Below are 13,290 nucleotides of genomic sequence, written 5' to 3' on the forward strand. Positions count from 1 at the left end.
GCCGTGAAGCCGGGTGGGGGTGGCAGGGTCTCTCGGGGCTGCTGGTAGTGGGGACGTGGGGCAGCGGTGGCTCGCAGGGCCCCGCGGCTGGCAGGGTTCACGGACCGTGCGGCGGGCGCGGTGGCGGTGCGGCCGGAGCGCTGGCGCGGGGCCGGGCAGCGCATCCCTCCCGGTCCCGGCGGATGAGCTAATGGAGGCCAGCTGGGTCCCGGCGCTTCCCCAGCCCGCAGCTGCAGCCCTTCCGCTCCTCCACAGCCCCTTAACCCCCTCCCCGCCGACACTGCCGACCTCTGCCTGCAGCCCCGTGCCCGGGACGTGGGCAGCCCCTGCAAATAGTGAGGGGTTTGGAGGCCCCGCATGGGTACCCCCTCTCCCAGCGTCCCAGCCACAGCTGGGGGTGTCCTGTCCCGTGGGGTCCGATCCCTTTGCAGGGCTCAGCTCCTCCTTCCCATCTGCAGGGTCTTACTGGGACCCTCAGTTCCCTGAGCTGTGACCCCGCTGCCCCCCATATGGGTCCTGCTCACACCCAGCCCCATGGGGTGGGGACATGTAGGGGGGGAATGCCAGGGATACCAGGGACAGGGACAGGGATATACCAGGGATAGCAGTGACTGAACACAAGGGACAGGGATGCCCAGGAAGACCAGCATCCCTGTGCCCTTCCAGCATCTCCTCCTCCATCTCCCAGCTCCTCTGACCTGTGTTTTCCCACCCTCCTTGCCAATTCCACAGGCTCAGCACATGGCTTCACTCCTTGCTGAGCACCTTCTCTGCCAGCATTGAGCTGGGAAAGAGGCTGCCATGGCCCCAGCCATGACCCCCAGTGCCTATAGACAGCCCCAGGAAGCAGCAGAGGGACCTGAGATCCCTCCCCACCAGCAGGAGAGCAACCCCTACCTGCCCTTCCAGAAATCAGAATTTACAGAGTTAATAATCATAACTCTTTATTATAAAGATGTATTTACATGAAATAAATCTTTACAGACACAGGAGACAATCAGCAGGGACCAGGTCAGAGCCAGGGCTCCTCCTTTGGTGTATGGCAGAGATCCCAGTGCCCCCCTATTCCTACTGTCCCATGGCATGAAGCAGGGAGCCCAGGGCCCCACAGTGTGTCCTGGATGGGCACCCCACTCCACCACGAGATGAGTCTGCCAGTGGGAAAGGGAGCGCAACTCACCCAGGGTGTGGGATGAGCACCATGGTAAGGAATAGACCCAGGACGAGCTGTGTGCTCCCCCTGGCATGGGGGTGACAGACAGGGCTGGGGCAGGACCCCAAGGGAGATCGCACACCCCCGAGAAGAAGCTGCTCTGCCTGACAAAGTGCTTTCCACAAAGCCTGTGGTCCCAGCGGGCCGATGCCCGAGCCAATCCTTTGCCCACCGGGACAGGTCATGGTGGCAACCCTGGCCCCTCTGCAGGCAACCCCCATCCAGCCGGCCCTGCGAGGCAGTGAGGAGGGGCAGAATGCACCCACAGTGCCAGACATGGCACCGGGACCACCAGGGCCAACCGCCGGGAGAAGGTGGGGCCGGCAGAGGGCTTACAGGGGGAACGCCAGGCTCAGGGCCAGAGGACGAGCAGATCGGGCGAGAACGCGGCGCAAGCAATGGAAGCCGTGTCCGTGGAAGACTGGTGGCAGCCCTGCAACGAGAGAGTAAGCCCAAATACATATGAGTTCCCTCATGGCACCTTCACACGTTCCGTGCATCCCCCGTGCCCCTCTGCATCTCACCTGGCTCAGAATGGCATGGGGCCCTTGTGGGAGAGTCGGGGCCGGGGCCGCCGGTACCTCCGCCAGCCCCCCGGTCGCTGGCTGGTCCCACGCCGTGCACCCCGCGGCCGCACCAGCCTCCGGGTGAGACCGTCCTGGGCATCCTTCCCGTCCGGCGCCTTCCCCAGCGGCCCTGAGGAGATCAGGAACAGCGTTAGCCACGTGTCCCCCCACGCAGGACAGGGACAGCAGTACCGTGGGGCTGCCTGGGTCGGCCGCTTTCCTGGATTGTCCCCAACGAGAGCCATCCGTGCCAAGCACTTGCTGTGCTGGCACGGCCCGGCCACCTGTGCCAAACATGGCCAGCAGCCGCACCGCGGGGCATGGGGCTGCTCAGCCTCTGCTTTGGGCCCCAGCCCTCCCCACAGTCACCCCCTTCTCTATGCCACCGAGACATTCAGCCCTTCACCCTGAGCCGGTTCCAGCATCCCCGACGTGCCCGGCGCTGGTGCTCCAGTGGTTCCGTTCCCTCGGGGCCCTGGAGCCTCTGGCCGGGGTGCTTTGCTCCCTGAGCACTGGTCCTGCTCCCCTGGGTGTCTGGCGGGGATGCTTTGGTCCCAGCTCCTGTCCCGGCAGGCCCGCGGGGTCGGTTGGCAGGCGGGGCCGTGGCTGCGCCCCGCGTGGGTCCGGTTGCGGGACCCGGCGATGCCCGGGGCTGTCACGGCGGCTCCGGACGCTCCCGCTCCGCAAGGGACCGGAGAATTTTTGGCTCCAAAGAAAGCGCTTTGTCTTTCCCCAGCCCAGCGGCAGCGGATCCCGGCGGTGCGGGCGGGATGCCGGTCCCCCCGAGCCCCCCAACCCGCGGCCACCCCGGCGCGGTCCCCTAGGTCCTCTCTTTCCTCACTCCCTCCCTTCATCCCCCGCTGCCGGCGTGGGGTCCCTGCGGGTGTTCCGCTCTCACCGGGAGCGGCCAGGACGAGCCCAAGCAGCAGCAGCAGCAGCAGCAGCGGGGCCAGGAGCCGGCGCGGCGCGGCCATGGCGGGGGGCGGCGGGGGCGGCCGCCGGGGGAACCGTATTTGTAGGCGGTGAGAGCCCGGCCCGGCCCCGCCGCCTCCCGTCATCTGGCCCCCGGGATGGGGAGGAGGTGTCCGCCCCCCGCCCTGCCCCGCCCCGCCACCGGGACACCTCCGCGGGTTTCCCCCGATCCCGGTTTGCTGCCTGATCTCCTCCCGGCGCATCCTCTGGGGGATTCCCTTCCCGCAGTCCCCTCACGGCGTCCCCAGTGCTCTGAAACCATCCCAGCTGATCCCCAGTCCGGGGATCTCCATCCAGCCCGAACCTGGGATCTACTCCCAGCCTAGCCCGGCCTCTGTGCCCAGCCTGGTCCAGGACTCCCTACCCCCGATGGTGCTGGGACCCCCACATCCAGAATGGCCTCCAGAACCTAACACTGTGTCCAGCTTGGCTTGGGACCCCTGCACAGCCTGGATCCAGCATGTCCCCTTCCACCCTAGTTTTGGGACCCCTCTTCCAGCATAATCCTCAGATTCTGGGACCCTCCACTTCACCTGGCTCATGCAACCCCTCCCCTCCCAACCTTCCCCCGGCACCCAAGGAGGCTGGGGCCTGTCCTGCCTGCCCACTGTCCCCTGCAGCCCCCCCAGGCAGGCAGTATCTGCAGAGGGGTTGGTGTATGGTGAACTGCCCAGAGCCCCCATTGCAGAGGGGAGAAGGGAGAGAAATGGGGGATGACTTTGAGCCCAGGAGGAAGGGACAGGTGGGAAAAGGGGTTAAGGTTTGGGTATTTTTCTCATTACCCTGCTCTGATTTGATTTGTGATAAATATATAAAAGGGGAGATTTAGATCAGATATTAGGAAGAAATTCTTGGCTTTGAGGGGGTGAGGCCCTAGCACAGGGTGCCCAGAGCAGCTGTGGCTGCCCCTAGATCCCTGGAAGTGTCCAAGGCCAGGTTGGGTGGGGCTTGGAGCAACCTGGGATAATGGAAGGTATCCCTGTCCATGGCAGGAGCTTGGAACAAAATGGGCTTTAAGGTCCCTTCCAACCCAAACCATTCCATTATTCCATGATTTTATGAAATTCCATTAATTTCCCCAAATTGAGTCTGTTTTACCCATGCCTGCATCTGGTGATGTACTGGTCATTACCTCGATCTTTTCCTTGTATTTTCCCTCCCTGCTCAGTTGAAGAGGGAGCTTTTGGGGGCACCAGGCCAAGGTGAGCCTCCACAAAGGTGGGTGTCATCAACCCTCAAAAAGGGGGGTCACAACTACAACTACACCCTGAGAGAGCCCCTGCCAGCGAGGGCGGGGGGTGGCCCAGACAGGGTTTGGGGGCAAAAAGGGGCATGTGGGGGGACTGCAGGAGGATTGTATGGGGGTGTGAGTGTGTGGGGCGGCTCTGGGAGGGGCTGGTGACTGCACTGGGCTATGAGGGGGCGCTCTGGGAGGGGCTACAGGAGGAGTGGGGGGATGTGAGGAGGGGCTGTACCTGGTATGTGAATACCATGTCACAGCCCCACATTTGTCTGTGGTACCACGGGAGGGGCACATCCCCTGAACCTGTTCCAGCCCTCTTGGCTGCAGCCTCTCACCCCAGCCACGTTCTCCTGCAGCCCCCACTTCTGGGGCCAGCACTCCCCGCCAGTGCTGTGCACCCCCAAAGTGGGGGTGCTTTTTCAGGGGGAGCAGGAGCTGCAGCCTCATCCCCGCAGCCCGGCTGCCGAGCTCTGTGGTGCAGGGAGGACGCCCCAGCCCATCCCTGGGCAGGCGTCCCTGGGCGCGCCCTGCCTGCCAGGGCACCCTCAGGGATCCTGGCAGCATGCCGGTGCCACCACCGGCTTCCGCATTCCTGCGGCCGCACGCCCTCCCCGCGTCCTGTTTGCCGGGCGCGTCTCCCCGGCCTGAGTCACCCCGCGGCCGCTGCAGGTGACGGAAGGCCAACAATAGCCCACAAAGGGAGGATGTCCCCCCAAAGCCTTCCTCCGGCTCGTCTTCGAGGAAACCTCCCGCGGGAGGGACGGGCCCCACCGGAGGCACGGCGGCCAAAGAGCTTCGTCCTGTTGACGCTGGCTAGGAGCGACACGCGGCCCTGGGAGTCCCCAGGGACGGCCCGCGCCACCCCCGGGCTGGGCGAGGAGGAGGCTGCCATTGCGGGTGATGGCACCGCGGATGGCCCTGGGCGTCAGGGCGCTGCAGGCTGAAGCTCAAAGGAATAAAGGGGTGGGGACCCCTCTCGCCGTGGGGTTCTCTTGGGATGCAGCTGTGGGGTGAGGGGTGCAGCCCCCACCCCCGGCCCCGGCAGGAACCAGGCAGAGAGGACGAAGCCCCATTAACGCGTCTCACTAATGAACAGGATGGCAGCAAAGTGCTGTCTGACTGTCCCCGCGGCACCGCATCACATCCTTGGGAAAATGCGTAACAATCACAGCAGCTCTGGTGTCCCTCTGCCACCTGTCCCTGTCTTGCCCCTGATGGGGACCCCGCCCTGCCCCTTCCTGGGCTCCTCTCACAGAGCAGGGCCCAGCGGGTGGTGCCAGACGCAGGCGGCCCGAGTGAGCGTTCAGGGCTCAGCTGGAGGGGTCCCCCCGGCTCTGCTGCTGCTGGAGCTGCAGGTTGGCTAGGAACAGGACACGGGACAGTGGGACGCGGGACAGGACAGTGGGACACGGGACAGGGGTCTGCGGCTCCACGGCGCAGTCCTGGTGCCACCTCGTGGTGAGCAGGGTCCCAGTGCCACAGCTGGACAGTCGGAGCGGCGTCATGGCGGGGGGAATGGTGACACTGCTGGACAGGCAGGCATGGACACGCTGGACAGTCCCTGTGGGGACACAGCCAGACAGTCCCTGTGGGGACACAGCTGCATAGTTGGAACAGTGACACAGCCAGACAGTTCAGTGACACAGCTGGACAGTCAGTGTGTGACACAGCCAGTCACTGCAAGGGTAGGCTAAACACCTGTGTGCCCAACAGGTCATGAAGTGCCACTGGGAAGAGGCAGCAGCTCGGAGGGTTCATGGTCCCCTTACAGATCCAGCTTTGTCCAGCCTTGAGCTGAGCCTGTGACAGCTGGGGTTCAGGGACCCCAGGCCCAGGAAGAGGGGGTCACATCCGAAAGACTTTCATGGGCTGTGATGAGCAATGATCCTGTAGGAAGTGCTCTGGGAGGGTGGGGATATGAATCTGTGGGGACAAATCTTTTGGCAGGGCCCATTACAACAGATCAAGGCAGGGTGGCTTTAAATTAGAGGGCTGGTGTGGATTAGACAGAGGGAGGAAAATCTTCCCTGTGAGGGTGGAGAGGGTCTGGCAGAGGTTGCCCAGAGCAACTGTGGCTACCCCATCCCTGGAAGTGTCCAAGGCCAGGCTGGAAGGGGCTTGGAGCCACCTGGAATAGTGGAAACTGTCCCTGCCCGTGGCAGGGGGTCAAAACGAGAGGATCTCTGATGTCCTTTCCAGACCCAACCAATCTGTGACTCCACGGCCTGTCCTGGGTGGGGATGTGCATTCATCCCTGGAGATCTGTGTCCATGCCAGGGATGGACACCTCCAATGCCCGTGGCAGCAGGTCTGCCCCTCTCCCAGCCCTTCTCTCCACAACCAGAGCCATTAAAGCTGCTGGAGGAAGTACTTGTGCAATCAAAGTGACAGCCTCGGGGTCAAGGCTCCTTATGATAAGGATAATGAGGTTTTAGCAAGGCAGATGCACGGAGGTGCGGAGCTGATGGGCCTGGAGGGACAAAGGGCACATCCCAGCGAGATCCTCCCTTGGAACACAGGAGGGACACAGGTCCCTGGGCAGCCTCGGCAGAGGCTGCTGGTCCCAGGCACTGAACAGGGGCTGGTGCCCCTGCATGGCTCCATGTCCTGTGGAGGAGAAGGGATGGCTTTGGGGGCTGATTGGCTTGGGGGGCATCTGGCCTTCACCCCAGAGATCCCCTGTCAGCTCTCCATAGATCCAAAACACAGGGGATCCTCAGGAAGCAAAGCCTTTCCCTGACCTCTCTCTGCCCATCAGGTGGTGCCAGGCTTAGTTGGCACTCTCCCACTTCTGCTCCTGCAGGATCTTTGGACTCTGCTGATTTTGCTGTTTGCTTTTATTTAGCAGCGGAATTCACTTTTCAAAGGGACAACAAACCCTGCTCCCCACGCCCTGTATCTGCCGAGGCCTCGTCCCTCCCATCCCGCATCCCTCTGCCCCCGGGGCAAAGGCACAGGAGGAGGGACCTGTCAGGCACAGTGTCCCCTCGGTGCCCTGTCGCGCCTGGCCAGGGCAGCCATGTCCCCCCCGCTCTGGATCGCAGCCTGGGCTCTCCTGCTCCACGGTACGGCAGACGGTGGGCGGGGCGCTGGGGTGGGACGGCACAGCTGGGGACCCCGGGAGCCAGATGTGGGAACACCCCAGCTCAGCTCTGGGCGAAGCAGAGGTGGGTCCACCCCGGGGTAGGAGCCAGACTGTGTCACGGGGCTCACCCTGCCCGGCTGCCTCAGGGATGGGCCCGGGGCAGGTGACAGGTAAGAAGCAGACCCCCAGGGTGCAGACACCTGGTACCCAAGACCTCTCATGCTGAGGATGACCCCATCATGCATTGTCCCACGGACCCAAGCTGTGTGCCCTTGGCCCAAAGTGAGAGGCCCGTGATGATCTCCAGCTGGTGATGGAGAGCCCAGAGAGTGGTGGTGGGACCCCGTGCCAAGCAGCCCTGGCGAGAGGTCAGGTCCAGCTGGACATGGCCCTACCATCTGCCAGTTCCTTCTGCAGCCCCAGTGCTGGGATGCTCCAGGCAGGCTCCTGCCAGCCCCTCCGTGCTCTGTGCTGGGCACCAGCTGCTCCCCGTGATGATCCCACAGGCACCGGGAGATTTACCTCCTCTCGAACCAGGGGGTGCCGTTTCTTTTCATCCACTATTGCTGGGGCTAAAAACACCAGGTTTTGCAAAAAAACAAAAACCCAACCCAAGCTTGTCTGGCTGGTGTTTGGGGCTGGGGACGGGGGTCACAGCTGTCTGGTGCAGTTCCGGGCGGGGGCAAAGGTCAAGCAAGCCCCCAGGCTGCAGCCTGAGGCTCCCGGGTGTCGCCGTGCCCGCAGGCTGTGCTGCAGGGCTGGCGCCACAGGCTCCTTCCACCAGGAATGACATCCGGGATTGCTCCGCGGACCCACCGGTGAGCCCCGCCTCGCTCCCCCTCCCTGTTCCTGACACCCCCGGCATAGGGTCCCCCCCAGTCCCAGCACGTCTCCCTGTGCCACCAGTACCTGCCACCGACGGCCACAAACACGACTGCGCGTCTGGCCGTGCTGCGGGGCATCCTGCGGACCCACGGCATCCACGCCTACATCGTGCCCTCCACGGATGCCCACATGGTAAGGTGGGAGTCCGGCGCACCCCCGGGGACCCGCTCCCTGCCCACAGCCACCTCTCACGGCTCCATCCCGGCTCCAGAGCGAGTACATCTCCGAGCGGGACGCCCGGCTGGGCTGGCTCACCGGTTTCACCGGCTCCGCAGGTGAGGGCATCCCCCAAACCCTCGGGTCGCTGCTCGGCACCTGCCTGCTGGTTCTCATTGTTGGGGATCCGTGCACACGGCATGGTCCCACTCCCTGACAGCCTCCGGGGGTCCCTGCCAGCTGCAGGGAGAGAGATAGAGGTGACCCCTGAGCCCCCACCCCTGTCCCAGGCACCGCTGTGGTGACGCGGGACAAGGCTGCCCTGTGGACTGACAGCCGCTACTGGACCCAGGCAGAGCGGGAGCTGGACTGCAACTGGGAGCTGCAGAGGACAAGTCAGTAGGGGCAGGATGGGGCCTTCTGAGTCTCCCCACTCTCAGAGACCCCCCAGACCCTGCCACAGCCTCCTCTGGGCTCAGGGTGGGCCGGGAGGCAGTGCAAATTCTCAGTGCCACCCAGCTCTCTCCTGCAGCCTCGATTGAGTCCATCGGGACATGGATCCGGGAAGTGCTTCCTGCGGAAGGGAACGTCAGTTTGGACCCCTTCCTCTTCTCCATCGGTAGGGCTGGCTGACACTGGGGGTCACCCTGCCCATGGGAGGGCAGCCTCTGGGCGTGAATTTACCAGGAGCCCAAACCTGCGGGCTGCTCACCCCCCAGACACCTGGAACAGCTACAGCCGGGCTCTACACGGCTCCAGCCAGACCCTGCTCTCCCTCGAGACCAACCTTGTTGATCAGGCATGGGGTGACCAGAGACCCCCTCCCTCCTCCAGCGAGATCTACAGCCTCCCAGCAGAGTTCACAGGTGAGATCCCAGCCTCCCGCAGCTCACCCACAGCACCCCCAGCCCGGGGCCGCGGTGGTCCCTGCACTGAGCCAACCACCTGCTCGACTTGCAGGGAGCAGCTGGCAGGAGAAGGTGGCCAGGATCCGGCAGCGGATGGAACAGCACGTGCAGTGCCCCACGGCCGTGCTGCTATCGGGGCTGGAGGAGACGGCTTGTAAGAAGCCACGGTGCCGTGGTGGGGCCATGGCAGGGTCCATGGGCTGGAAGCCTGAGGGTGGGAGGGCAGTGGCAGTCGCAAGTGCAGAGGTCTCATTCCTGGTAGGGCTCTTCAACCTCCGCGGAGATGACATCCCCTACAACCCTGTCTTCTACTCCTACACCCTCCTGACCAACACGACCATAAGGTGGGCAGCACATCCCTGTGGGCACAGGGCTTGGAGGGGGCTCACCACCCACCCCCCCTTCCAGCCTTCCTTTCCTGAGCCAGCCCCCATGGGACCCTCCTCTCAGCCCCGTTGCCCCTTATCCTCAGAGCCACTCCATCCTGCCATGCCCAGCCCCACTGACTGTCTTTCTGAACCACACATCTTTCCCAATCCACCCCCCGGCTCCCAGCCCACTCCAGGGCACGGCACACTCCCTTTTCTCACAGTCTGAGTTTCTCCCATTCCCAGCCCAGCAACCCCTCACAGCCCCTCAAGTCCCTCCTCTCTGCTGGCGTGGCCGGACTTTGGGGGACCAAAGGCAGCAGGTGACCACCACGTCTGTGCCTGCCCCATCCCGCTCCCTCCCCAGCCTGTTCGTGGAGGAGTCCCGGCTCTCGGCGGAGGCGCGGCAGTCCCTGCGCTCGGGCTGCCCGGGGCCGCTGTGCGTAGAGCTGAAGGAGTACGGGCAGGTGAGCGCCCACCTGCGCCACTACGCCCAGGGCAACGTCACCGTGTGGCTGGGCACCGAATACACCAACTACGGCCTCTACGCCATTATCCCCCAGGTGGGCACCGAACCTGGCCATGGGGCACCAGGGTCCTGCAGGCTCGGGGACGGTCCCGCGTCACTGCGTTGTGGCCGCACCTGGTGCCTGAGGGGACAGGTAGCTGCGTCACCTTCTGCCTGCCCTCACAGGAGAAGATGCTGGAGGAGAGCTACTCGCCTGTGATGATGGCCAAGGCTGTGAAAAACACCCATGAGCAGGAGATGCTGCGAGCCGCCCACGTAAGGGCTGTGCCCCTCCCACAGTCCCCTGCAGAATCGGGAGCAGACCGGAGGAAGCAGGGTGCTGATGCCTCTCCCCGCTGTCACTGCGCACCCCCAGGTCCGGGATGCGGTGGCCGTCATCCAGTACCTGCTGTGGCTGGAGAAGACAGTCCCGCAGGGGCAGGTGGACGAGTTTTCGGGGGCTCAGCACATTGATGCATTTCGCTGGTCAGTGCTGCCCCCGGGCTTTCCCTGCCCAGGGAAGGGCAGCCACCGACCCTCAGCAACCCCCTTTCTCCCTGCTGCCTTCCAGGGCCCAGGAGCACAGCCGTGGGCCCAGCTTCCAGTCCATCTCGGCCAGCGGGCTCAACGCAGCGCTGGCTCACTACAGGTAGGGCTGGGGCAGCAGTGGGCGGTGGGCAATGGGCAGCTGCGAGAGGGCTCTGACCCCCCTCCCCTCGCAGCCCCTCCAACGGGAGCAGCCGGACACTGTCTGCGAGAGAGATGTATCTCTTTGACACCGGAGGGCAGTATCTGTGAGTAGTTTTGAACAGTGACCCCCTCCCCCCCACTCCCCACAGCGCCACATCCAGGGGCCCCCAAAGCCAGTGCTGGGGCTGCATCAGCCCCATTCATGATGCCCCTTTGCAGGGATGGGACAACAGACGTCACTCGCACAGTGCACTGGGGTGAGCCCACTCCGCTCCAGAAGGTACCAGCCCCTCTCCCATGCCAGCCAACATCCCCCTGCACTACCCAGCACTCCCTAGGCACTCAGGCCAGGGCTGGATGAGCAGGGGTGGATGTCTGGGTACCACCACACTCACCCCCTGCTATGCCCTACAGGAAGCCTACACCCGTGTGCTGATGGGCAACATTGACCTTGCCCGCCTTGTCTTCCCGTCCAACACAGCTGGTGGGTGCCAAAGCCAACATTGGCCCTGCACAAACCCCTGGCACAGGGAGCAGGAGGGCACAGGGGAGCCCCATAGGCTCCTTGGCCCCCATCTCACCTCTTCATTCCCCAGGGAGAACGGTGGAGTCCTTCGCTCGCCAGGCACTCTGGGATGTTGGACTTAACTATGGCCATGGGACCGGCCATGGCATTGGCAACTTCCTCTCAGTCCACGAGTGTAGGTGCCACCAGCACTGGTGCTGGGCATGTGGGCTGAGCTACGGGGACAGGATCTCACTGGGAACTTCTCAGTAGAGCCTCTATAAGGGGCAGAGAAATCCCTGCTTGCAACATCTTTGCCAGGATGGCCCCATGATCCTTGCTGAGGTGGTCCCAAGGTCCTTACTGGGATAATCCTTGTCCTTGTAGTGGTCCTTGCCATGGTGGCCCCATAGTCCTTGCCTTAGTGGTTCTGTGGTCCTTGCTGGGGTGTCCTTGTCCTGGCCCCGTGGTTCTCTCCAGAGTGGCACCTTGGTCCTTGCTGGGGTGTCCCTGCAGCACCTGCCATCCACAGGGCTCTAACTCATCTCACGTCCCTGCAGGGCCCGTGGGTTTCCAGTCCAACAACGTGCCACTGGAGGCTGGCATGTTCACCTCCATCGGTATGTCCCAGCACCCCAAGCAGCAGCCCGGCTCTCCAGGACAGCCCCGGGCACAGAGCCCAAGCAGGGACGGGCTGTCAGCTCTCAGCCCACTCAGGGCCAGATCCAGCCCCGCTGGGGTGGGCGGGGGGAGCCGCTGGGGCTGGGGGCTCACCAGGCGTGTTCCCGGCCCTCAGAGCCTGGCTATTACCGGGATGGCGAGTTCGGGATCCGCATTGAGGACATCGCCCTCGTGGTCGAGGCACAGACTGAGGTAGCGCAATGGGGATGAGGTGACAGGGGTGGCACACCATGGGGGCCTGCATCGAGTCAGGGGTGGGGGCAACTCCAAGGGGGTAGGGGACGTGCAATGACACGGCTCTGTGGCAGCACCAGAGTGGAGAGAAGCCTTTTCTGACGTTCGAGGTGGTGTCCCTGGTGCCCTATGACCGCAACCTCATCGACCTCGGCCTCCTGTCCCCAGAGCAGGTACAGGGTGTGCTCAGGGTGGGGAGCAGAGCAGGGATGCAGGTCAGCACAGGGGCTTGGGGGTGGATGCAGGAAAAACCAGGACTGTGGCATGAGGCCGGAGTGGGTAAATGAGGACAGAGCAAGAATGGGTGCATGGATTTAGAGGGACAATGAGCTTTGCAGGTGGGGCCATTGGTTGGAGTGTGGGGCAGCTGGACGGGGAAGGCCAAAGGCAGGAGCAACACCCAGGCAGCTCCCCGTGGTGTCTGGCTGCAGATCCGGTACCTGAACTCCTACTACGAGAGGATCCGGGCACACGTGGGGCCGGAGCTGCGGCGGCAGCGGCTGGAGGAGGAGTACGCCTGGCTGCAGGAGAGCACCGAGCCCTTCCCGGTGAGCAGCGCCGGCATCGCCGCCGCGAGCACGCTGGCCTTCGCCTCGCTGCTCTCGGTGCTGCTCAGCGAGCTAGGGGCCTGATCCCGCCTCCGTGGCCACCTCCCCACCCCTCCCACCACGGCCGAGTCTTCCCCAGCCCTCACTTCCTTTTTTTTGGTGTATTCTATTTTCTCGTCTGTGATTAAACATGAGCAAGGCGGGCCCTGCTGCGCCCTGCTGGGCCGATGTGCTGCGCGCTGCCTCGCAGCCGAGTTAGGGCTGGAGTCAGCCCCCAAGCCCACCCCTGTGATCCTGCTTGTGCCACCTTGTCCAGTCCTGAGGCGACCAAGCCAACGCCGAGTGAAGAGATGGACTTGGGCAGATTATAATTCTGGGGCAAAAGTTGGAGGATTTGGAGTGAGAAGATGCGGGGCAGCCAACCACGGATGTCTCCGCGGGTGCTAGCAGCGGGGTGACCATGAGCACGTCCCACCTGGGTGTAATGCCGAGCCGGGAGGACCTGCAGATACAGGGGACATCCCAGACCAAGAGTCACGCAGAGGGCTCGGCTATCGTGTCCCAGCAGGATGAGCAGGCACGGGGTGGGCATGACAGAGGGGTTGGGGTTTGTCACCTTCTCTATGGGGGGACACACGATGTCCATCTGCAGATGGCCAAGGGGCAGCATCACCGAGGGGCGGCAGCACTGCCGAGGGGAGGCAGGGCACGCGCAGCATCACCGAGGG

The 13,290-nt window shown here is 63.9% G+C and overlaps 2 protein-coding genes across 2 annotated transcripts; one reads left to right on the forward strand and one right to left on the reverse strand.

The window, feature by feature from the left end:
• Positions 1-927: 927 nt before the first annotated feature.
• On the reverse strand, positions 928-2,760 carry APLN (apelin). The gene is made up of 3 exons (XM_059859342.1): positions 2,678-2,760; positions 1,738-1,909; positions 928-1,646 (listed from the first exon to the last, which is right to left on the reverse strand). The coding sequence occupies exons 1-2, from the start codon at positions 2,751-2,753 to the stop codon at positions 1,743-1,745; spliced, it is 243 nt and encodes an 80-aa protein (XP_059715325.1). The 5' UTR covers positions 2,754-2,760; the 3' UTR covers positions 928-1,646; positions 1,738-1,742.
• A 4,117-nt stretch (positions 2,761-6,877) lies between these two features.
• Positions 6,878-13,021, forward strand: XPNPEP2 (X-prolyl aminopeptidase 2). The gene is made up of 21 exons (XM_059859331.1): positions 6,878-7,059; positions 7,824-7,897; positions 7,986-8,096; positions 8,176-8,239; positions 8,411-8,515; positions 8,653-8,739; positions 8,840-8,986; positions 9,081-9,182; positions 9,291-9,372; positions 9,764-9,959; positions 10,091-10,180; positions 10,281-10,390; positions 10,476-10,553; positions 10,627-10,698; positions 10,814-10,874; positions 11,009-11,078; positions 11,191-11,295; positions 11,660-11,719; positions 11,896-11,972; positions 12,089-12,187; positions 12,446-13,021. Exons 1-21 carry the CDS (start codon positions 7,014-7,016, stop codon positions 12,644-12,646), a joined length of 2,037 nt encoding a protein of 678 aa, XP_059715314.1. The 5' UTR covers positions 6,878-7,013; the 3' UTR covers positions 12,647-13,021.
• The last annotated feature ends 269 nt before the right edge of the window (positions 13,022-13,290 follow it).

Source organism: Haemorhous mexicanus, chromosome 14 (assembly GCF_027477595.1).
Source record: "Haemorhous mexicanus isolate bHaeMex1 chromosome 14, bHaeMex1.pri, whole genome shotgun sequence".
Lineage (NCBI taxonomy): Eukaryota > Metazoa > Chordata > Aves > Passeriformes > Fringillidae > Haemorhous > Haemorhous mexicanus.

Excerpts from the sequence above, each read along its gene's own strand:
- APLN (XM_059859342.1), bottom strand. The coding sequence starts at position 2,753 with ATGGCCGCGCCGCGCCGGCTCCTGGCCCCGCTGCTGCTGCTGCTGCTG. Across the intron at positions 1,910-2,677 it reads GCTCGTCCTGGCCGCTCCCG|GGCCGCTGGGGAAGGCGCCG; the intron begins GTGAGAGCGGAA and ends TGATCTCCTCAG.
- XPNPEP2 (XM_059859331.1), top strand. The coding sequence starts at position 7,014 with ATGTCCCCCCCGCTCTGGATCGCAGCCTGGGCTCTCCTGCTCCACG. Across the intron at positions 10,181-10,280 it reads AGATGCTGCGAGCCGCCCAC|GTCCGGGATGCGGTGGCCGT; the intron begins GTAAGGGCTGTG and ends GCGCACCCCCAG. Across the intron at positions 11,296-11,659 it reads CTTCCTCTCAGTCCACGAGT|GGCCCGTGGGTTTCCAGTCC; the intron begins GTAGGTGCCACC and ends ACGTCCCTGCAG.